This window comes from Schistocerca nitens, chromosome 2, assembly GCF_023898315.1.
Source record: "Schistocerca nitens isolate TAMUIC-IGC-003100 chromosome 2, iqSchNite1.1, whole genome shotgun sequence".
Classification (NCBI taxonomy): domain Eukaryota; kingdom Metazoa; phylum Arthropoda; class Insecta; order Orthoptera; family Acrididae; genus Schistocerca; species Schistocerca nitens.
The window spans coordinates 368,626,115-368,651,669 of NC_064615.1; the positions used below are offsets into that span (position 1 = coordinate 368,626,115).

The following is a 25,555-nucleotide window of genomic DNA, read 5'->3' on the forward strand; positions in this document are numbered from 1 at the left end:
TTTGTTGTACTGATTTTTTGTTTATTTCAACTAGTTTCAAGCTTAATGGGCCATCTTCAGTAAACAAGTTACTAGCATCTGGAAGGGACACTAGTTCTTAGGAAACCAAACGTTATAAGCAAAGATACAATCCACTTGCCAAGAGAGTTTCATAATGTTGAAATTACACTTTACCCAATGGACAGTATTAAGAACAATAGATAATTAAACTACACAGTATAATAGGTTAAATGGTTATAATGCTAAAGTGTGTGAGGTCTTGAAATTGGCTGAGAAACTGTTAAACTGATCACTCTTTGTTTTCTTTGTGCAACAAATATTTAACATTTTAAATTAAACTTTGCACAATAGACAATATTATACACAATAATTAAAATACACTGTCTTACAGGATTACAGGTTATATGGTTATGATGCCATAGTTTGTGAGTTCATTACGCTGATTGAGAACTGTGTAACAGCACAAGTAACTTATGTTGTGCAACAAACATGCTTTTCACCACATATTACGTTTTATGCAGTGGGCAGGATTAAACACAGCACATGGTTAAAATACACATTATTACAGTATTACAATTTATATTGTTGTTGTTGTTTGTGTGAGAGAGAAGGAATAGGAAATTCTTTGGTATTTTAATTCTGTATAGCAGTGTGTGTCATTGTGGCAGTCTATAGGTATGTGACTGGTTGATTGCATCATGTGAAACTTAAATGTATGGATGTGCTCAGCTGTAATTGATCATTTAGAACCAGCTCAGGATTTTGAGCTAAATTTTGGTTTATCTCAACTGCTTCTAGCAGCCTCAGTTTCCTTCCGTTGCTGGCTGTATGTAGTACTTCTGTGTGGACTTGGTATTTGTGTCCATCCTTCAGCCCATGTTTGGCAAATGTGGAGTCTGACTTACGTAATCTCCATCTGCGTTCATGCTCAGTCAGCCTAGTTATGGTGCTGCCTGTCTGACCAATATACAGTTTGCTGCAGTGATTGCAAGTGATTTTATAAACATGAACGTTACTTAACAAATCTGTTTCGTCCTTGCTGTTGAATAGGATATGAGCTGCAGTACATCTTGCATAAAATGAAGTTTGTAGGTTTTGAGGGTTTTGGCTAATTTGTCAGATAGCTTTCCTAAATATGGGATAGTTCACCGGTTGGTTTTAGGTATGACCGTTGCTGCAGAGAGGCCGTGCACATAGGACAACATTTTGCTGCTTTGTTTTATATGCAGAATGTTTTCAGTTAATTCGGAGATATAGCCATTGTTTGATGCCATGCATTTAACGGTGTCTAATTCTGTCTGAAAATTCCCTTTTGACATTGGTATGTTTGTAACACAATGCACCATGGAATGGAAGGTAACATGTTTGTGTGATACTGGATTTTGTGAACATGAGGGTATTTTCCTGTATGTTGTGATGCGTTTCTGTAAATTCTGAAACTGTGTGTGTAGTGAGACCTGTGTTGAGGTCTAAGGAGTTAATGGATGTTTAATCAATCTCCGTGGTGAACTGTTTGTTTTTTTGTTGAGAGTTTGTGTTCCAGGAATGTGTTCACTTATCTCTTGATACCAATCCACAGACACAACACATCATCTACATATCTGTACTAATATTTAATACTGCCAGTGAGTGGTTCATTGTGTAGGAACTGTGCTTTTTTAATAAATGGTCCATGAAGATTTATTATGCTAAAAGAGGGCTGAGGGGAAACCCCCATGGCCAAGCCATGGTAGCTGTCCGTGTATGTCTTATGTTGTGCAAGGTTGACACCTGCTCCATATAGTTGTTCTGTCAATATATCAAGGCCTTCTTTGATTGGTATGTTTGTAAATAACCTGTTATCAAAAGATTGTAGTTTTGCACTGTGTGGCATAGGAAGGTCTTTCATTTTGTTAACAAGGGTCCACAGAATTTACAGTCACAAACTTAGATTTAAATTTGGTGGGGTGTAAGTTGGCACAAGAGGTTGAAAAGGTTGACCTTACATATGTAGTTTAGGAGCTACTTGGTTCATGTTGATCAAATACTTAGCTTCGTATTCAGGTATTACGCTTTTACAGGTCTTGGTTAAGTTTTAATTTCACCATTAAAACTTTTTGTGGGATCTTCTGGTGAGGATATTGTAAGAAATAGGTGTGAGGAGTTGTTTCATTTCCTCAAGATAATCACTTTTGTCTTTGAGAATCCAATTACTGTACTACTTTATCTGCTTTTGTGAGAATGTTATTGTTAGTAATTATCTTCATTTGGTTTTCAGTGTGTTCTGGTCCTTAGATTGTGATGTAAGTGTGTCTAACTTAAGCTATTTTTGTATACTGCAGCATGTTTTACTATGTGTTTGGTTGCAGTGTCTTTGTTTACACTGTGTCATATATCAACTTTCAGTACATCTGTTTCTCTGAATGTTCAGTGTGAGGGGCATACTTGAAACCTCTTACTGGGACTCCCATTTTCTTCATGGAAAAAACTGTTTCATATAGATTTACTACTCATTCTGAGAAGTTTTGTTCAGATTTTGTAGTTACAGCTGCTCTACAACTACATAGGTTATTTATTTTGTGTTTTGGTGTACATACATGTCCTGCATAATGTTACACAATTGTTCACATATTTAGTTATCATAAACGCCAAACTCGCAGGAGTGTAGAATTTGTGAATTCACTTGTGTATCACTTTTTAATTTCTTTTTTTGCTGCAGATGAGTACTTCTTGATTTGATACATGTGTTTTGCTGTAGTATTTAATTTTTGGCATTGTTTATTGAACTAAGTGTATTGTGTTGCCTTCAGTTTTTGCTTAATTAACCTACTGTATAGGATGGGTAAATGTGCTGTGTCAGCACTGTTAATCTTGGATCTGCTGATTTTTATTTATTTCAAACAAGTTTTCGGGTTAATGGGCCATCTTCAGAAACAAGGGACACCAGGTTGTAGGTAACCAAACATTATAAGCAAAAATACAATCCATATGTATAAGAGTGTTATGCATCAAATGTCATATTCATATTTTCAGGTTCAGGACTCTTCTTACGGATCTACATATCCGTAAAACCTATGTTGTGAATAAAAATCAGTGACAATTAACAAAAATTGTATTTTAAAAATATTATAGTGGTCATAAAGTACCCCCACCCCCCATAGTTGTACACATTACAGAAAATGCATTGGTATTGACAAGATTGCGCTAAGTGATATTTTCAGGTTCTGCAGCCTAGTTAATCATCATTACCTACTTAAAAAGTATGTTGTTAATAAAAGTTAACAACAGTTAATGAAATCTTTTTTAAATTTTTTGTGGTGGGCATAAATTAGCCCACACCCACACCTGCCTTAGTAGTCCACATTACAGAAAACACATTGGCATTGCTAGGTTTAAGTCCAGGAGGGTGGTAGGATGCAGGGAAATGTTGGAGAGCAAAGTACCATCTTCACAGTTCATGGAAAGTAGTAACAGGTGGGAGACTACAAATGGCCCATGTAATATAGCAGGCAGTCAGGTCCCATGTTTCTTATTGTGGAGCATAATCAGCAACATGGTACTGGGTGTCCCAATGGCAGATACTACTTCTGTATCCATTCATGTATTTGGCTTCTTTGGGGTTTGTCATTTCTGTATACTATACTGTACAATGAACACATTAGTTAGTGAACAACTCCATACTTTTATGTGGTGTTCTGCCGTTAGTGGTGTAGGATTTACCTACCAATAGAGGCACTGAGATTTTGGTGTTTGATATATCCTGTAGTAGTTACCATATCTATATAAATTTCTTTGCCATGTTTTTGTGTATGACCTGCCTAGTCCTGTCTGCTGGCTCAAACCATACTGTTTTGTATGGTACCCTCAGTCAGCAGCATTTCTCAGTTGCTGCTAGAATACAAATTATTCTTCATGTTTTGCTGACCTGTTAACATACCTCCCTGAACTGAGTATCACACTAAACTAAATTGGAACTACTCCATTGAATGAGCATATAAAATGCGTTCTGCAGTTTGTCAATTTTAAGTTTCAGTTAATCAGTCTTATTCTAATTTAGTAATATGTGGCCATTTGGATTTCTAGTGAGATGTAAACTCTTTATGCTAAGCAGTAATTTCTTTTAAGTATGCCCCAAGCATGTCATTCTTGAGCACTCTTCTGTCAGTTAAAGCCAATGAGTTTCTTGATGTTCTTGTCCCAGCGGTCTTGTGGTATTCCTGTTGGACTGTTCCTCTCCCTTGGGCAGCACTTCCAACTTCCATCATTTCATCTCACTACATGACCTGCCCTCTTCCATTTCAGTGCATTAAGCCATATTCCTAAATCATTGGCGGAGGGGGTGAGAGGTTAAGGCACTAATTTAGTATTACAATTGAGAATAACCTTAGTCATCACAATTAACTGCAATGCAGAATCCAGACCTCTCCATTTATTTAAATCTAATGTTTTGCATACATCTCTTTGTAAATATTATTTGTACAGTTTATTTATTTATCTAAGTAAATTATTAAATGAGCTCTACTTTAAGGAATCTGGATCTACATACATACTCTGCAAGCCATCGTGTCGTTTATGGTGGAGGGTACCTTGTACCACTAGTAGTCACTCTTATTTCCTGTTCCACTTGCAAATGGGGGAAAAAATAACTGTCTATATGCCTCTGTACAAGACCTGACTTTTGGTCTTTGCAGACTTTATTAAAAAATGTACATTGGTGACAGCAGAATCATTCTACACTCAGCCAAAAATGCAAGTTCTCTAAATTTTCTCAATAGAGTTATTTGAAAAGATCATCATCTTCCCTCCAGGGACTCCCATTTAAGTTCACAAGCATCTCTGTATTACTCGTGTGTTGATTGAACTTACCAGTAACAAATCTAAGAGAAAGCCTCTGAATTTTAGGCGGGTGCCAGGTTGAGATTCATTGAGAGAGTCCTTAGAAAATGTAGTCCATCAACAAAGGAGGTGGCTTACAAAACACTCATTCGACCTATGCTTGAATATTGCTCATCAGTGTGGGATCCGTACCAGGTCGGGTTGACAGAGGAGATAGAGAAGATCCAAAGAAGAGCGGCGCGTTTCGTCACAGGGTTATTTGGTAAGCGTGATAGCGTTTCGAAGATCTTTAGCAAACTAAAGTGGCACTCTCTGCAAGAGAGGCACTCTGCATCACGGTGTAGCTTGCTGTCCAGGTTTCGAGAGGGTGCATATCTGGATGAGGTATCGAATTTATTGTTTCCCCCTACTTATACCTCCCAAGGAGATCACGAATGTAAAATTAGAGAGATTCGAGCATGCATGGAGGCTTTCCGGCAGTCGTTCTTCCCGCGAACCATATGCGACTGGAACAGGAAAGGGAGGTAATGACAGTGGCATGTAAAATGCCCTCCGCCACACACCGTTGGGTGGCTTGCGGAGCATTGATGTAGATGTAGGATTCTTCCATTGAATAGGTCTGGCATCTGCCTTACTGAGAAGTTTTATGTGGTGTTTGCACTTAAAATTTCTTTGTACACACATTCCCAGATACTTAAAATGTGACTGCTTCCAGTGATTACTTGGCAGTTGTGTAAACAATCAGTACTGGATCTTTCTACCTGTCTATGGGCAATATGTTAGATTGCTTTATGTGTAGTGTTAGTGGTCAATCTGTGTACTCTGCAAGTCTTCCACTACAGTTTCTGGATTTCTTTGTATATATCATCATCCACAAAAAGCTTCACTGAACTTAGGACGCTATCCACCAGGTCATTTATATATACACTGATGGGGAAAAAATCACAACACCAAGAAGGAGTTTGTGCCATAAACAAAAGTTGATAGTGTTTCTACTTCTGAAAGATGAAATCTATTCAGATTTTGCGCCAGTCGCATGATAGTGGTTCTCGTAATGCCACTATGAGGATCAAATCAGGTTTGCTTCAAATATGTGCTGTAATGGTCATGAGTGCCAGTTACCTTCGAAATTGGTGACTTGACAGGAGTGTAAGCACTGGGCTTGATTACTGATTGTAGTGGTCACAAGAATGTATGGTTGCAAGAAGACCATCTCCGGACGACCGAGTGGGACTACATGTTTGGCATATGGCACTGGTGCAGCAGCTGCAGCAGCAATTTCAGCAGCAGTTGGCACCACAGTGACACAATGGACTGTTACAAATCGGTAACTTCAAGGACAGCTCTGAGCCAGATGTCCTGTGCTGTGCTTTTCACTGAGCCCAAACCACTGCCATTTGCACCTTCAGTGGTGTCAAGTGAGAGCTCATTGGAGGGCAGGGTGGAGGTCTTTTGTGTGTTCTGGTGAAAGCTGGTTTTGCTTGGTGCCAGTGATGGCTGTGTGTTGGTTAGGAGGTTGCCAGGTGAGGGCCTGCAACCAACCTTTCTGCGTGTTGCACACACTCGACCTCACCTTGAGTTATGGTTTTGGGGTATGATTTCATATGACAGCAGGAGCACTCTTGTGGTTGACGTGCATGCACTGACTGAAAATTTGTATGCCCTTCTGGAGATTTGACAGGATAAAACTCCCTCACATACCGTTATTGTAACCTGCGGTGGCCAGGTGTAATGTTAAGCTCTCTCTATACAGCTTTTTCGCGTTTTCGTGGACTTACTTGTTGAAGAATGCTGGTTCTGCTTTCTTGCAGTGCCGATGCCTTCTGCTAGCACCGGACGCTTCTCTGAAGATTTCACTGCTAGGAAGGGGAAATTTTCACTATCTCGCTCTCTCTCTTCTTATTTAAAAAATACGCTACTCTTGGAATATCATTCAATGCGCCAGAATATATTTATTTCCACTTTGTACAAAAAAATAAAAAAATAAAAAACTAAACTTTATGACGTAAGCACACACACCCAGAATCAGTTAATTACACATTTTTGAACACAATTAATACATAAGCTTTTATCGTGGCTGACTATCCACCTCCAGTCCACGTACTCTCAACAGCAGTTCAATGTCTAATAAACAGTCACTATTTCGAGTATCTCCATTTGTTTTTTTAACAATACAATGCTACGTTACTCTTTGCAGCCGGCCACGGAGCTTCCGGGCTGTATTTGCTTATTCTTGGCAGGTCGCGCTGAACACTTGCCAGCACTGACGAATTATCTCCCTTCCAGTTTCGCCTGCACAAACAATAAATGGGTGCAGTATCCCATGCTCATCCTTACACCCTGCTTTAAAATAACGCGTGTTCGAAACGTCTGGAACACAAGTGTCTCCAGACTTTCGTAAAATTCTGGGGGCACTACCAACCCAACATCCTCTATACAGTGTGTCAACAAGAGACATCATCGGATGACAACTCCAGCATCACCCACAAACAGCATTAACCATCCCTGTATTAACAAATGACATGCAACAGTCATGGAACTCCATCCCACAAATTGACATCTGGCACCTGTACAATGCAATACATGCATGTTTGCTTGCTTGAATTTAACATTATGGTGGTTGTACTGGTTATTAATGTACTAGCATGTTACATTTGCATTGGTTTATCTTGTGCTTACATTACCCTATGATCTTGCAATGTTAATCACTTCAATATGTTACCTATAAAAATGTATTCTCAAACTTTCACTTCTCTATTTTAATTGTTTCTTGGTGTTGTGGTTTTTTTCTGTCAGCATTTTTTCTAAAAGTAATGAATCTATAAACACTCACTTGGAGTATGTATGAATTATTTTTGTGTGTGAAGATACCTCTCTGCAAACAATGACATGCTACTCTCTGTATGTCTTTTTTTTTTTTTTTAGGAATTCTTCAATCCAGTCCCAAAGTGTGCCTGATATTCTGTATGCTTAGATTTAGTTCATTAGAGTACAGTACAGAACTATATTGAATGCCTTCTGAAAATCAAGGAACTGGGTGCCAATGTCTAATTATTTCTGGGTCTTGTAGACAAACAGAGCAACCTGAGTTCAACACAATCATTGTTTGTGAAATCCAGGAGTTTTTGACCTTCAGAAATCTCATAATATGTGAGCATAATATGTGTTAAAAAATTCTACAACATACTGCCTTCAGCATTATAGGGCTATAGTTTTATACATCTGTTCAACAACTCTTATCAAAAACTGAAATGACCTGCCCATTTTTCCAGTCACTGGGATTGTTTGGCTCCTGCAGTGATTGTGTACTACACTAAAATTTGCTGCATGCACCTGAATGTTGTTTTATATCAGCAGATCACAAGCACTGAACATATCCCTCTTCATGTTCTTACCAACTGTCTCAATTTCTGTGGTTTTTCATTTTTACATCTCAAAATCAATCATAGCTCATTTCATACCTGAACACTATGCACATTAATTTGAGAGCTTGGTATCAACGAGCAACTGCTTTCACCTTACTGCTAAATATATGTCGATGCTGCTCTTGTGTGTTTGAATTTTAATTCTTTTTTATATTCATTTGATGAAAAATTTTCTCAAGAGCAGATGGTTCTAGACAATTTTGTTCACTAAGTCCAGACATATCCTGGAATGTGATCTGAGTTCAGTAATCAGATAACTATTGATCATTGTGTGTGTTGTTCTGGCTGTTTTGACAACCCACAGAAAAATGTGCATCAGTGTGCATCACCTTTTTGTTAGGGATGTTGTGCTCAGTATTAGACAACACTGATGATGTATATGAATCACTGCTGTGTTCTGTGTAACTGGTAACTTTAACTCAAATCTGTCAGTGCAATTGGTCCATAAAAGAATCAGTCATTTTTCAGCCCATATACAAACATGATTTACCAAGTGATTGGGAAGTGTCAAATGTTGCATATAATAACCATATATGGAAATTTCCCAATGAATGGCATTTGATTGTATTGTAACATAAGTAACTTAGGTTTAGGGTAATCCTTGTTTTTATGACCAGCAGATCATGGTTTCGTAACGTGATGGAGTGCTTTTCTGCTGATAATGACTAGACAGTTCATCAAACTGTACTTGCATCCAAAAATACTGCTGCAAGAGTTTGGTTAGAAGTCACACTGTGAATTATTTATTTCTCCTTATATTGTTATTTTTGGTAGATTATGGATATTATATAATTCCGTTACAACACCTGTAATGATTCTTTCAAGGAAACTCAATGTTCATTTTTTTCTATAGTTTAGTTAATGAAATTTTCAACTTACTTTTTAGGGTTGTGTTCTGCAACTGGCAAGTCCGATGGTGAATTAACACGTGAAGAAAACAGTGACTTGACAAATGATCGTGGGTGTACTTCAGATTCGGAGTTGAGTCGTATTTCAAATAGGCATGGAAGCCCTATTGGACGTTCTACCAGTCCTGAGTTGTCATCAAACAGTGGTGGTGGCAGCTGGATTTGGGTATGTTGGAGCAGCTAAATTAAAATTAAAAATGTTTGTGTACTGACAGCTTTTCAACAAAAAGTATGAAATATCAAAATTTTATTTTTTATGCTGATTTATCAATGCAAATTTGTGAGGGTTTTGGGTGATTTCCAAACTAATGGCCAGGCTTTCTACTCCTGATAAATAGGATTTTCTTTAAATGTGTGTGGCCCAGCAATTGTCCATGAAGAGAGACTCCATGACTGTCTTGTCAACAGGGATCAGGGCTACCAGCTAAGTTCGACATGAAACACTGCACTGGCAGGTATACACAGAGACTGCACCCAGCAGTTGACGCGTGGTGAGTCTTAGCAAGACTGACTGCACCTAAAGTCGAATGGCAGTCTGTCGCCCACCATGGATCATCAGCCCCACGTCAGTGGGAAGGGGTGGGGGGAGATGGCTGCCGCTCATATGGGACACCAGCATAACCCTGACATTTTACGAGATGATGATCAGAGTGACACTCGTAGAAATATAGCAGAATTGTAACGTGGCCAACCAGATGGAAGCCGGAGTAAGTTTCTCAGCAGTATTCACCAGGAAAGCCTACATTCACAAGTATAGCTCCTTGTTTCATGGAGTGAGACTTCATAATTGAAAAGAGGGGTACTGAAAATGTGTTCCAAAGCATGGACAAAGTGAAATAAATTAAATAAGGTTGACATAAAGAAGAGATGTTTATAAATGGCAGCAAATGAGCCAGTCTCTTGTTTCCAGATCATATGATCATCTTTATTTTTCTTTTTCTCAAGAATCTCATGAGATTTGGCTTTGCATGATGTATTGCTTGACTTACTGGTGCCTTTAGTATTTTTTGTGTTATATTTTACTTTTATTGCTAAAGGGTGTGATTTTCATTTGTTGTCATTGCTTTGGCTTAAGTGGTATAGCTTCCTTTATTTGCCTATTTAATCATGTTCTTAAGGTCATATTCTTCCACAAATTTTTCACCTATTTAAAATGTCCAAAAGAGCAGACACCATTTTTGATCCAGCAGCAATCAAGAATTAAGACACTGAATTGTAGACATTGGCTGTGAGTGAGCACTGATGTAAATCTAAGGGAAAAGTTGAAAATTTGAGCTGGACTGGAATTCAAACCCACAGCTCCTGCTTACTAGGCAGTTGCTCTGACCTGAGCCATCTGAACTCAGTGGTCATTGCAACTGCATGCCACCTGTCGGACCCATATTTTCAGCTTATCCACACACTATGAATGTAGTGCCCCTTGCCCATTGTCCTCATTACTCACAACATTTTGCCGATTCCTGTAAAACTTCAACCCTGTTGTGCATCCTCATAAAAGAGATCATTGTCTGCCTACACCTTAATTATATGTATGTGGTGTCTGTTCTTTCAGGCTTGTCTGAGGAACAGGCACTACATACATCTAATTAATGCTCTCCAAAAGAACAAACGACACAATTAAGGTGAAAATGGCCAATGATATCTTCAGTGTGGATGCACACCAGGCATGTACCCTTAGGGAATCAGTGAAATGTCATGAGTTATGAGGACAATGGGCAAGGGGCACTACATTCGTAGTGTGCAGGTAAGTTGAGAATTTGGGTCTGACGGGAGGCGTTCTATGATAGTCCAACGCAGTTGCAATGACCACTATGTCGGGACTGCTAAATGATCAGAGCAACTGCGTAGTTAGCAGGAGACCCAGGTTCAAATCCGGATCCGGCACAGATTTTCAACTTTACAATTGATTCACATCAATGCCCACTTGCAGCTAGTGTCTGTAATTACTTTGTGTCTTCAAAACAGTGTTTTGTAATGTCATAGTCACGGCAATTATTTGCAAACAGGTGGGACCAGGAGCAGAAATACAACCTCTTCCTAAGCGGAACTGGACAGCAAATCAGTTCAGTATAGTCCATGAGAGGGAGCTTTTGGCACATGATCCATATGCTCATGTGAAATGTTGTGAGAGCCTCGCTTTCCTTGTAAGAGATGTTGCTCACATTACGCCATACAACTTTGAACACTGCGTTCATTGCATACGAACATTTGTTGAAGCTAGCCTCAATGGAAGTAAGTAAACAACTGTTTTTTATTGCACACTTAAATTCTCACATGTCCAGTGTCATTTCAGTGCTAATGTGTATGACACCCCTCATCCTCTCTGAGTTTGCTTTTGTTGTGAATTCGTTGCTTACATTGTCTTATCTTGGGTAGCAACACTTGGTACCTTTTGCCATTCCACAGAAATTGCAGAAAGTAAGTCATGGATATAGGCAGTACAAGAACACACAAAAATATAAATGATAGAAATTATGAAAATCCTCAAATATTTAACTAATTGTAATATTTTAGTGTTTGCATATCTTTAGAAAATTTTTGCATTGTCTATGAAACTAAAATTACATGGTCCATCCATTTCATATTCCACACCTGTGTTTGCAAGGCTGCAGCATGGTTATAACTGATTAGCTTTTTTCATGTTGGCTGTTTTTTATTTAACTGTGATTTAGTTATAGAATGTATTTATGTTTCAGAATTATTGTATCTTAATTGTAAATATGCTGTGGCATTCCACATGTGTACATGAGCTCCACAAGTTATACTATACCACATGTTGTAAGAGATTCATGATACCAGCTTCTTATTAGATTTGCAGTTGGCAAATGGGAAGAAAGGTTATCAGTATCACCCTGTGTAAGTCGGAATTTCTGCAATTTTACTTTTATGGTCATTCCATGAAATGTATGTTGGAGATTCGTTTTGGAAAATAGTCTGTGAGAATGTTAAGAGCAAAGTTGTTTATGGTGCACAATGCCTTATAGCATCTCCACAGAAATTCATGGGAATTTCTAAGAGATATTCATACAGATCAAATGATTCTGCAATGAAACATGTAGCTGTTATTTGAATCTTCTCTGACTCTTATTGTTTTAATACAACTTGATCAAGGCCCCAGATTGCCAGATCATGCTTCAGAATTGATTGAATGAGGGTTTTGTGAATGATTTATACATCAATGACACTTCATCAAGGTCCACCGGCAAACTCTGAGTTTGAGATACGTCTTCTCTGCATATAGATCTATGCAGGAGTTCCATTCTATTTGGACTGATTGTCTGACATATTTGGTGGTTGTCAAATGATATGTAGTCTTTCCATCTATTTATGCACATTACATTATATTTTTCTATGCTGAAGGTCAGTTACCAATCTTTGCAGCAGGTCATTATCACTTTCAAGTGTGTATGCATTTTGTAACAATTTCTAACAATGTCACCATCCTGACAGATCTGTGTCATCTGCGAACAACTCAACAGAGCCATAAATGATGCAATGCAAAGTCCTTTGTAATATTGTGAAAAGCAATATCTTTGTCGCATTAATTTGAGGCATTCATGATGCTGCTTTTGCTTCGACATTGCTTCCCAGTTAAAAATTACATACCAATTTCTGTTTACCGGCAAGTCTTCAGTCCACTCATACACTGTTCATATATTGCATGTGAATGAATAGACATGTATTGAAGGCTTTCCAAAATTCTATAAACATGGCTCAGCCAGATCGCAACACAACTCCTATTTTCAACTGATTCTTTTCTGGCAACAATTAATTCATCATTAAGGTATTGGAACAACAAAACATTCCACATGACTAGGAAAAGGTGCAGGGTCCTAAAATCTAATGCTGTGAGAACCCACATAAGAGAAGTTACCACATTACACCATATAGCTGCCATCCGTATTTGGTGAATGAACAGACCAGGAGGCTTTTCACACAAGCTGTGATTGTGGGATGTATGTTTATTTCTTCAGAGAAATTGTTTGTCTCCAGAAGAAATAGTGTGTGACCACAACAAATGTTTCATAATTCCACAATGTATTCACATCAGTGAGGCAGATTTGCAGTCTGCACCTTTGTCTCTTAACCATCCTTATAGGTCTCAGCTCAGTGTCCCACCCGTTTTTTTTCTCTGCACGCAGTATGTTTTGTTGTTACGATGAGTTTTATTATGAGTGAACTGTTAACTACTAAAGGCATGATTCAAAATAGGACTTCGGTTATGATCTCCAGTGCAGTAATTTTGGAAGAGACAAGTCACTATGATAAATGTGGAGAAAGGAAGCAGTGCTCAAAAGGCCGTTATATTAACCTTCTGTTTTCATGTCGCCCATGATCAACAAGCATTAGAATAGACGACTTTATTCCTCACCAACAATACTCTCTCACTCTCTCTCTCTCTCTCTCTCTCTCTCTCTCTCTCTCTCTCTCCCTCTCCCTCCCTCCGCCTCCCCCCGCCCCCCCTCCCCATCCACCCCCACACCTCGTCTCTGAATTTTACCTGACCTATGGCCTACAAAACAGTTGAGTATGTGACAGAGAGCTTTCACATTCTCATCTTCAGAGCTGAATGTTTGTAGTTGTCTGCCCAGGAAACTGCACTCTCTTCTAACCTTTCTCACTGTTCAAAATCAGTCATCAGTGTTATTATATTAGGTTTATTGGCACTGATTCTTTTCCCTAGATTCGTGAATGAAATGCTTTGATCATGTTCATTACTTGTTGGTCTGACATGTTCACTGCATGGGAGGGTTGAGTCATTAATCACTAAAGGTATCTTTTGAAGAATCTGTCCAGTATAATACCACTTTTTTTTTCTTACCTCCTCTCGTAAATGTGTTTATATCCCATTCTGCATGTGGCAAACTGTACTCTATTTATAAGCTTACTTTTATCAATATTGTAAAATGTTAATAGTAGAAATGTGGCCTATTGCAATGTGTAATAAATATTTAAGAAATGTTGACAATAGCAGCAGAAAATTCAGCATAGGTTTAATACAATTTCAGGAGGCAATTAGTTACATTTGCTGTAGCAGATGGAGGGAGAAAATTGAAGTAATGAACTCAGTTTCCCAGCAAATCAGTTGTAGTGAAAGAGCTCAGAGAAAGATGAGTGTGTAGTCTTCCAAGACACTTGATTAGTATGACAGCTGTAGTAGCAGTCAGCTTAGTTCATTGTGTCCTTTATATTGTTCATGATTTCATTTATGAGAGAAGAGGTTTCTATGCAACTATTAAATCATATATCAGACTGGAACAAGTGTGGAGGGAATATAACCAATTTGGAAACAAATCAAAGGTTTTAATTCTGTGAAATTCAGAGTTAAAAAGTGTGGTGTGTGTGTGTGTGTGTGTGTGTGTGTGTGTGTGTGTGTGAGAGAGAGAGAGAGAGAGAGAGAGAGAGAGAGAGAGAGAGAGGGGGGGGGGGGAGGAGTGTTGAAAAAGAGAGAACAAGTTGAGAGAGGGAGTGACAGGAAAGGAACAGTAATAAACTATGAAATTCATTTTCCTCTCTTTTTTTTTTTTTGTTTTTGATTATGACTTCTTTTTTAGAATTTCTGTCACTGTGTAGCATGTACTAAACAGGCTGTAGCTGAAGCTAAACATTTAAAATGCAGATCATTTGTAGCAGAATGCAACACATTTCAGATATTTCTGCTCTGTTTGGCTGTGTATGTGTGTGTTGTTTTTTAGAAAAAGAGCTTATATAATCGTTGGCAGTCAAAACGTACAGTGATTGATGGTATCCCATAGGAAATGGCAGCAAGGGACAGGAAAGGATACCAGGTGCACTCAGTGTGTATGCTTGGGGTCCTCATTGAGCATGTTGAAGAGGACATTCCAGCAGCCATTTAGGGAAAAAGGTGCAACCAGCTGCAGAATGTTGCACACATTAGAACAAATGATGCCAGTTGTGTGGGCTCCAAGGTCTTATTTGGGTCTTTCCAGTGACTAGCAGAGAAGGTTGAGAAGACCAGCCTTTTTTATGGAGTTTAACCAAAGCTCACAATTTGCAGCATTTTCCCCAGAACTGATTGTGGCTCTTCGGTTCTTAGTCGAGTGAAAGGACAGAAACAGAGACTTCGAAGGTTCTATAATACGCTAAGCTGCAACTTCCTAGACATATACCATAGGGTTGAGAACTGTAGGGTCCCCCTAAATGGGTCAGCTGTGTACCGCACATCAGAGGCTGCTAATCAGGTAGCTGACTGTGGGGGTGCACACAAGGGTTTTTTAGATTAGGTGACTCTCCATCCAACCCATATAACGATAGCTGTAGGAAAGCGAAAAGTATCAGAGCAAGATCGAAAGAAATGCATCTCACAGGTGAGAGTATTACAATCTTAATGGTAAACTGCCGAAGCATTCACAATAAAGTGCCAGAGTTTGAAGTGCTCATGAAAAGCAGTGAAGCACACGTAATACTAGGTACAGAAAGCTGGTTTAAACATGAAATTGACAGCAGTGAAAGTTTAGGGGAAAATTTATGTGTAAATCAAGAGGATAGGCAAATGGGAAATTGCGATGGTGTATTTGTTGCAATAGACAAGAAACTCAAATCCACAGAGATACAAATTGAAGCTGCATGTGAGATTGTTTGGGCAAGACTCAGTAGTATCAAGGGATGGGCATAAAATAATTGGATCCTTCTATTGCCCACTGTACTCATCTCCTGATGTCATGAAAAACTTAAGCTAAAACCTCAGTTCGCTTGTACACAAGTTCCTCAATCATTCTGTAATCACTGGTGGAGACTTCAATCCTCCAACAATTAATTTGGAAAAATACTGTTTTGTTAGTGGTGGACATAATACATCCTGTGAAATATCACTAAATACCCTCTCTGAAAACTACTTAGAACAGTTAAAAACCCCACTCAGAATGGAAATATATTGGATCTATTGGCAACAGACAGACCTGACCTCTTTGCGGACATCCACAACGAAATTGATATCAGTGACAATGATGTGCATGTGGCACCAGTGATTACCAAAGTACAAAGGGCAACTAAAACAAGCAGGAAAATATATATGTTCAGTAAACTAGATAAAAAAATCAGTGGTGTCATATCTCAATGAGGAACTTGAAACTTTCAGCACAGGACAGGAGCATCTAGATGAACTCTAGCTCAAGTTTAAATGAATAGTTGATCAAACGCTGGAGAGAGATGTACCCAGTAGTGGGAGGGAACCTCCATGGTGTACAGTTACTGTAAAGAAACTGAGATTATTGGAAAATGGGTGGAATACAAAGCATGGGGATATAAATAGGGAAATGCTGAATAAAACTGGCTGTCAAGAGAGCAATGCACGATGCCTTCAATGACTACTGTAGCAGGATATTGTCAAATGATCTTTATAGAACCTAAAGAAAGTTGGTTCATATGTAAAGGCTGTTAGTGACACCAACGCTAGTGTCCAGTGCCTAGTGAATGAGACAGAAACTGAAATTGAGGGTAGCAAAGCAAAATGTTTTAACTCAATTTTCAAAAGTTCCTTTACAAATAAAAACATAGAATTGTCTCAGTTTAATCCTCATAACAGTGAAAAGATGAATGAAAAAAGTATTGGCATCTGTGGTTTTGAGGAATGGCTGAAATCATTAAAACTGAACAAAACTCCAGGACCTGATAGAATTCCTGTCAAATTCTTTACTGAATTTGTGAACGAATTAGCCCCTTTTCTAACTATAGTCTGTCGTAGATCCCTTGACAAAAAAACTGCGCCAAATTGTTGGAAAAGAGCACAGACCACACCAATCTACAAGCAGGGTGGTAGGAGTGATCCGCAAAACTATCGTCCAATATCCTTGACATCAATTTGTTGTAGAATCAAAGAACTTTTTCTGAGCTCAAACATAATGAAATATCTTGAACAGAACAACCTCCTCAATGCCAACTGTCATGGATTCCAAAAACATCGATCATGTGAAACCTATCCCGCACTTTTCTCACATGACATACTGACAGCTTTGGGTCAAGGCAATCGGGTAGGACTGTATTTCTTGATTTCAGAAAAGCATTTGACTCAGCACCACACCGATGCTTATCACCAAAAGTACGATCATATGGTGTATCAAGTGAAATTTGTGACTGGATTGAGGAGTTTTTGGTAGGCAGGACGCAGCATGTTATCTTGGATGAAGAGTCATCGACAGATGTAGAAGAAACTTCAGGTGTACCCCAGGGAAGTGTGTTGGGACCCTTGCTGTTCATGTTTCATATTAATGAACTCGCAGACAATATTAGTAGTAACATCAGGCTTATCTATAATGAATTATTATCTGAAAGAAGCTGCATGAATATTCAGTCAGATCTTAATAAGATTTCAAAAGGGTGCAAAGATTGGCAGCTTGCTTTAAATGTTCAGATATGTAAAATTGTACACTTCACAAAACAAAAAACCATATTATCCTATGACTATAATATCGATGAGTCTCTGTGGGAATTGGGCAACACATACAAATACCTTGCTGTAACACTTTCTAGAGATATGAAATGAGATGGTCACACACGCTCAATTGTGGGTAAAGCAGGTGGTAGACTTTGGTTTACTGATCGAATAACGGGTAATTGCAATCAGACTATAAACCAAATAGCTTGCAAATCATTTGTGCAACCCACCCGAGAATATTGCTCAAGTGTGTGGGATCTGTACCAAACAGAACTAATGGAGGTATTGAACTTACAAAGAGAAGGGCACCACGAATGGTCATAGGTTTGTTTAATCTGCGGGAAATGTCGCAGAGATACTGAAGGAACTGACCTGGAAGACTCATGAAGATACATGTAAACTACCCCGAAAAAGTCAAGCAACAAAGTTTCAAGAACAGGCTTTAAATGATGACTAGTAATGTACTACAGTCCCTTAATATTGCTCAAATACGGATCATGAGGATAAGATTAGAATAATTACACGCACAGGCATTCAGGTGATCATTCTTCCCACACTCCATACATGAATGGAATGTGAAGAAACCATAATAACTGATATCATGGGAGGTACACTCTGCCATGTACCTCACGGTGGTTTGCAGACACTAGGTGTAGATATTAATGTAGATATAAGTATAGATGTAAATATAGATGTAGATGCTAATGTGAATACGGTTTTCTGTTGGGTGTTTTTGAGTGCCACCCGTCAGTCTACTATAGGTTTTCCGATATTTTATGTTTCATTTAAAATACAATGCCTTTAAAGCTTGCCACTCTGTAGATGCACTCATATCACACCGAGGCTCCAGCGCTCGGCTGTGATAAGAGTGTGTACAGATCGGCAAGTTAAGTGTTTATACTTTTCCATATTTTCCATGTAGTATGTTTGTTAAATTTCATGCGTGTGTCTCTGTTTAAGAAGGTTAATCTCACATTTTTGTAAGTGTAAATTCATTCAGTCTTTAGGCAATAATTGCTCACTAAACAGCCAGCTACATAGCTCCAATGCATCAGCATCCATTGGTAACATATCAGGAGGATAGCAAGTCGCATATCTAGGATTGGTCACCTTCAGGCTGCTGCCTAAGGGTGTAGTAGTGGTGGAGAATCGGAGAATCTGGCACATTGCATGGGACACCTCAAGTGTCACTTCTTTTGCTCACTGGCTCTGCTTCTAAGGCACCTCCTAGTGCACGTGGTGTGGTGGATCCAGCTTCACAGCAGGGTGAGTGGCGGGTGGTAATGCATTCACGTCACTCAACGCGGAGGTACAATGTGGAAACTGGCCGCTTGGCCTTGCCCATTCATTCTTTGAGTGGACAGGTGGCCGTTCCTTCAGTAGGGTCTGAGCAGGCACATGGGGTGAGGGGTTTACTGCTTATTGGGAGCTCCAATGTTGGATGCATTATGGAGCCCCTTAGGTATATAAGGTTCAGGGCTGGAAAGTAAGTCAATGTTCACTTGGTATGTCTGCTGGGGGGGGGGCTCATCCAAGATGTGGAGGCGGCCTTGCCGGTGACTATGGAGCATGCAGGGTGCAGTTGGCTGCAAGTTGTTGCTCAGGTTGGCACCGACAACACCTGTCGCATGGGTTCTGAGGCAGTCCTCAACTTGTACAGGCAGGTGGTGGAGGTGGTGAAGACTGCTCCGCTCGCTCGTGGGGTGCAAGCAGAGCTTGCAGTTTGCTGCATTGTTCCCAGAGTTGATTAGGGTTCTTCGATTTGGAGCCGAGTGGAGGGTCTTAGCAAAAGGCTTCGTTGACTCTGTGATGGTCTTGGTTGCAGATTTCTGGACCTGCATTATTGTGTGGGGATTTGTTGGACCCCCCTTGATAGGTCAAGGGTGCGCTACACAAAGGAAACAGCTACTCAGGTAGCAGAGTACTTTTGGGGTGTGCATGAGAGTTTTTTAGGCTATGCGATAGTTTGGAGTTCTCTGAACACTCGCCAGTCTATTCACAGCAAGGGAAGTCAGTGTTCAGAATAAAAACACTTCAACTGTCACTATTTTGTCAGTAAACTGTCGAAGTATTTGTAATAAAGTTCCTGAATTTACTGGCCTCCAGAAAGTTCTCGTGCTTAAATTATTCCAGGATTGAGACTTGGCAAAACCTGAAGTGGAAAACTCTGAGATATTTAATGACTCGTGGAACGTATATGGGAAAGACAGATTAGAGGCCATCGGATGGGAGAGTTTTCATTGCAGTTGACAAAAATATTGTCTCTATTGACGTCAAAGTTGAGTGTGACAGTGAAGTCATCTGGTCACGTATGAGAGGTGTAGGTGAAACTAAGTTATTGTTGGATGTTCTTAACAGCCACTCGATTCTGCTGTGGCAGTTCTAGAATCATTCAAAGAAAGTGTACGGTCAATGGTGTGTAAATACTCAGATCATGCAGTACTAGACAGAGGCGACTTTAACCCACTGAGTATAGACTGGGATGTCTATGGAGTCATTGTGGAGGTACAGACACAGTCATGTGAAATTCTTTTGAACACGTTTTCTGAAAATTGTCAGCTAGTTGGGCAGCCCACATGCAATGGAAATATCTTAGACCTTGTAGCCACAAAGAGGCTGGACCTTATACACAGTGTCAGTATAGAAATGGAGATTAGTGATCGTGATGTCATTATAGCAATTATGATTATGAAAGTTAATATATCAGTCAAGAAGGCTAGGAGAGTGTTTCTGCTAGATAGAGCAGATAAGCAGTTACTGACATCGTACTTAGACAGTGAATTGGCATCGTTTTGTACCAGTAAGATGGATGTAGAGGAATTATGGGCAAAGTTAAGCAGATTGTAAATTGTGGTCTGGAGAGTTACATGCCTATTAAGTGGATAAAGGATGGAAAAGACTCACCATTGTTTAATAACAAAATTTGTAAGATGTTGAGGAAGCAGAGGCTGTTGCACTCCAGGTTCAAACGCAACATACAACTACTACCACCATCAAACCTTAGGAAGGAAAAGGTCCAGCAGAGAACTCAAGAAAATTCTGGTCATATGTAAAATCGCTATGCAGGTCTAGTCTTCCATTCAATCTCTGGTTTTCATTTCGCTATCTTCAGCTGCCACACCAGACTGGTCAACAAAAGTTTTAAATTTCATGTTCAAGAAACTGTTCACGCAGGAGAACCGTCAAACATACCATCATTTGACTATTGGACAGACTCCTGTATGGTCGACATAGAAATAAGCATACTTGGCATAGAGAAGCAACTTGACTGGAAAACAATTAAATCACCAGGTCCAGATGGAATGTCAGTTCGATTTTGCAAAGAGTACTCTACAGCATTTACCCACTTACCTAGCTTCATTTATTGGGAATCTCTTGTCCAGTGCAAAGTCCCAAGTGACAGGAAAAAAGCGCAGGTGATTCTAGTATATAAGAAATGTAAAAGAACGGACCTACAAAATTAGACCAGTATCCATAACTTCTCTTTGCTGCAGAATCCTTGCACATTCTCAGTTCGAATATAATAAACTGTCTTGAAGCTAGCCAGCTTATTATGTCCGTGAATCAGCAGGGTCTTAGGAAGCATTGCTTGTGGGAAACTCATCTTGCCCTTTTCATATGATATACTGAGACCTATGGATGAAGACCAACAGGCAGATTCCGTATTTCTAGATTTCTGGAAAGCATTTAACACAGTGTCCCATGGCAGGCAGTTAACAAAGATACAATCATATGGAATAAGTTCACAGATATGTGAGTGACTCAGACTTCTTAAACAATAGAACCCAGTATGTTGTCCCCGATGGTGAGTATTCATCAGAGGCAAGGATATTGTCAGGAGTGCCCCAGGTAAGTGTGATGGGACCACTGTTGTTCTCTGTATACATAATGGCTTGGCAGACAGGGTGGGCACAATCTGTGGTTGTTTTCTGATGATGTCATGGTGTATGGTAAGGTGTCGAAATTGAGTGACTGTAGGAAGATAAAAGATGACTTAGACAAAATTTCCAGTTGGTATGATGAATGGCAGCTTGCCCTAAATATGGCAAAATGTAAGTTAATGTGGATGAGTAGGAAGAATAAACCTGTAATGTTCGGATACAGTATTACTAATGTCCAACTTTATACAGTCAAGTCGTTTAAATATCTAGGCATAACGCTGCAAAGTGATATGAGGTGAAACAAGCATGTGAAAACTGTGGTAGGGAATGCAAATGGTTAATTTTGGTCTGGTGGGAGAATTTTAGGAAAGAGTGGTCCACCTGTAAAGGATGCTGATGTGATCTGTTCTTCAGTACTGCTAGAGTGTTTGAGATCCGTACCATGTCAGACTGAAGGAAGACATTGTAGCAATTCAGAGGGGGCTGCTAGATTTGTTACCAGTAGGTTCAAACAAAACTTATGTGTTAAGGAGATGCTTCAGGAACTCAAATGGGAATCCTTGGAGAGAAGGTGTGTTCTTTTTGGGAAATACTATTGAGAAAATTTAGAGAACTGGCATTTGAAGCTGACTGCTGAATGATTCTGCTCCTGCCAACATACACTGCTTGTAAGTTGACAGTCACTTGGTAAATGCTGTTAATGAGTTAATGAGATGACAGCAATCTGGGAATTTACGGACTGCATTGTGTGTAATTTTTCTTATGCTTTGGTCAATAATGACGTTATTTTCCAACCTTTCCTCGAGATTGCTCTTCATAAGATAACCTACCCTTTTCTTCTCTTCCCTCCCCCCCCCCCTCCCACCTCCCACTTCCAGTCATTAGATATACTATAATTAATGGTAAATGCAGTTTAGAATAGATACAATACAAATAGTTTTTAATACTTGCTAATGAAAAAATTGTTTTTGTTATGTTTAGTTCTTACATCATCATCTTAATACAGATTAAGAACTCTCTTTTACTAACTTGACACTTTCTGAAAAGGTGAAAAACGCATGAAAAAGAAGACAGCTAATTCTGCAAAGGAAAAACCAAGAAAGAAAGCGTCTAATCGCCGGAAAGAAGAAAAAATCAGAGCTCAATCTCCGCAACGATCTTCTAGTCCATATGATGCAGATGAGAGTGATTCTGAGGAACTCCCTAGTGGCTATCAACAAGTCTCAATCCAGGTGAGCTATAGAAATGAAGGCATTGTTTGTCCAAAGCAAAAATTGTGAGGGGGACTTGGAATTAATTTAACAACAGTCCTCCTGAACAAAATTGATTTTGTGGCCAGTCTAACATACCCCAACTTTTAAAACATCTCAAACTTTCAGTTATAAAAGAATAAACTAAAAAAATGATTATATCAAGAACCACATGCACAGTTCTGGATTATTACCTCAAGTTTTGATCAGTGTTGCAAGGGTGGGGTGGGGGGGGGGGGTGGGGGGGAAGGAGATGTGTGTGTTCAAGCATCAATCACTTCAAAAATTAACATACTTCTCTTGTACTTAACTTTGATGACTTAGTACAGTCTAGATTTCTTCATAGTTATGGTTGTGTTGTCTGGGAGAGATTCATATTACATTTGGTTGCTGAAAAAGTCAATTCAGTTTCACTTTTTTGTACTGATAAAAATAATGGAAAATCCAGGATGAAATGTTGCAACTTGCCATGTAATGGAGATGCTGAGCCACAGATAAGCACAACAAAAGACTGTCACAAAGTGAGCTTCCAGCCAACGAGGCCTTTGTCAGAAAATGTGCGCACGTGGACACACACACACTCACACTCACACTCTTGACCGTGTGTGTGTGTTGTGTTTGTTTCGTGAAATCTTCTCGGGTGATCAGCCGAGTAAAGGCGTCGTCTTCTCGCAACGTTTCGAAGGGTTTCGTACCCATCATCTTCAAGCGAAGTGGGTGATGATGATGGGTACGAAACCCTTCGAAACGTTGCGAGAAGACGACGCCTTTACTCGGCTGATCACCCGAGAAGATTTCACGAATGGAATACGCCGAGAAAGTCTCAAATCACATTGTGTTTGTTTCGTCTATTTCTGAGAAAGGCCTTTATGGTTGCAAGCTCACTTTGTGACAGTCTTTAGTTGTGCCCATCTGTGACTCAGCGTCTCTGCTATGTGGTGAATAGCAACTACCATTTACACACCGTTAAAAATAACAACTAATTTTGAAGTGTGCAGAGCTCACTGGTACATTTTCCTCAATTACTCTCTGTCACAAACTTTCATTACTAACAAAATTTCCAACATTGTCATCACACAGAGAACAACTGTTCACAACAAACCCTCTCCAATAACTATTTACCACACAGCTCAACAAAAAAAAAAAGATGTTGCAAGAAGTGGTAGCCTATACAATCAGTATAATCCATATTTATTATCTAGAGTGTATTGCATTTCATTAACATTTCATGGAGGAAACAGACACTTATTAATTTATCTTTTAGAATTAATATGAAACAAGTATGATCATAAATATAATTTTAAATATTCATGACTTAAGTACAAAAACATTGAAAATACAAAAATGATCATGTTTCTAATAAAACGCTTAATCTTGTGTTAGCTTCAGATATCGAAATTATTGTAGTGATACAGAATTAAAACTTCAATCTCACTGGATTGTGTTGTGAGCTAATGTGTATGGGTTCTCCAGTACGTGACGAAAAATGTGTTGCACAGACCAGTCCCATCACACCAGCTATAAAGATACATATTAAAATGACACTGGTATTCATTATTTTTGTCATCCTTCTGCTCCAACCATTTGTGCTATTAGCACATGAAACCATCAATGCATATGCAGATAAAATTTGTGTCCAGTTGTTGCAGTCATGTCGTGACTGTATGACAATACATTTCTTACCATACAAATGCTCCATGAAGCTGGAAATGACTATGTTCATTTAGGGCTGTTAGGGAGGATGACAAAATCTTCATATTTACTGTGATTTCAAAATCTGTCACAAAGCAGCACATGAATTTGGGTGAAAGACTATTTGCAGCTGTCCAGCAATTTCAGGTGTCCGCCAGTGAAGGATGCTAGTTGACGGTGGCACGCCGAAGTGTACACATAGGTGGCTGTTACAGGAGCATCCTCTATTGAAATCCATGCTGCCTGCAAATACTGTTCCATCTGTGGCACACAGGCTCATGTGTAAAGGTGAAACTACATGTCCATCCTCTTGTCAGGATGCTCACTCGTGATGCTAAAAACAATCGTCAGACGTCACCAGACGTGCCATTATGAATAAATTCACGAGAGATGGAACAATATTTCAGAGGGCACGGATTTCAATAGAGGATGATTCTGTGACGGCTGCCTGTGTGCACGTGTCGTCACATCAAGTTTTGCTATAAAGCTGACACCGTGAGCTAGCAGTCTGAAGATGGCTGGACAGTAACAAGCAGCCAGCATGATCCGGCTGCAATACCAAAAGCTCATAGAATGTTCAGTATGCTGGGAAAACTTCAAGAATCATGGGTAATAATTAGATAATAAAGAAATAACAAATAAGCCAATGTAAAGGTTTATGTTTGCTGGGTCGATCTTGTCTTCTATATAATATTACATTACATTAGGGGCAGAATATGACCTCCCTGTGCTTCAGTGTACTTTTCATAATATGTTAATATAAATTTTACGCAACTCTGTTGCATCGATTCTCAAAATTTCATTGCAAATATCGTGCTTAAAGTCTTCCAGTGTTACTGGAATATTTGCATGCACTTTTCCATTTAGACCGCCCCACAGAGGAGTCACAAGTGGTTAGATCTGGTGAACGCAATGACCAGAATCCTCTGCTGACAGTCCTTTCTTATGTGAATCTTTCATGAATTTGTAAGACTGACTCTCGTGAAGTGTGACAGGTCACCCTATCATGTTGAAAGACAGCAAAATACAGCAGTGGATCAAACATTCCACTCTAAATTTCTTCGACATTGTCTCGTATAGTAATTCCCCTGTTTTGCCTTATCATCGTCCTTCTGTTCTTGGAGACGATCTCGTTCTGTAGGGCTTCATCTCAATATAGCGTAAACCATAAACCATGGTGACAAGACCT

General features: G+C 39.3%; 1 protein-coding gene across 2 annotated transcripts in view; it reads left to right on the forward strand.

The window, feature by feature from the left end:
* The window catches only part of LOC126236190 (Golgi-specific brefeldin A-resistance guanine nucleotide exchange factor 1), a 321,970-nt gene that overhangs the window by 168,025 nt on the left and 128,390 nt on the right, over positions 1 to 25,555 (forward strand). For both annotated transcript variants that reach the window (XM_049945293.1, XM_049945291.1), the window contains exons 24-26: positions 9,127 to 9,314; positions 11,155 to 11,380; positions 22,472 to 22,656. In XM_049945293.1, the coding sequence (XP_049801250.1) occupies positions 9,127 to 9,314; positions 11,155 to 11,380; positions 22,472 to 22,656 (599 nt within the window). The remainder of the gene's footprint in view (positions 1 to 9,126; positions 9,315 to 11,154; positions 11,381 to 22,471; positions 22,657 to 25,555) is intronic.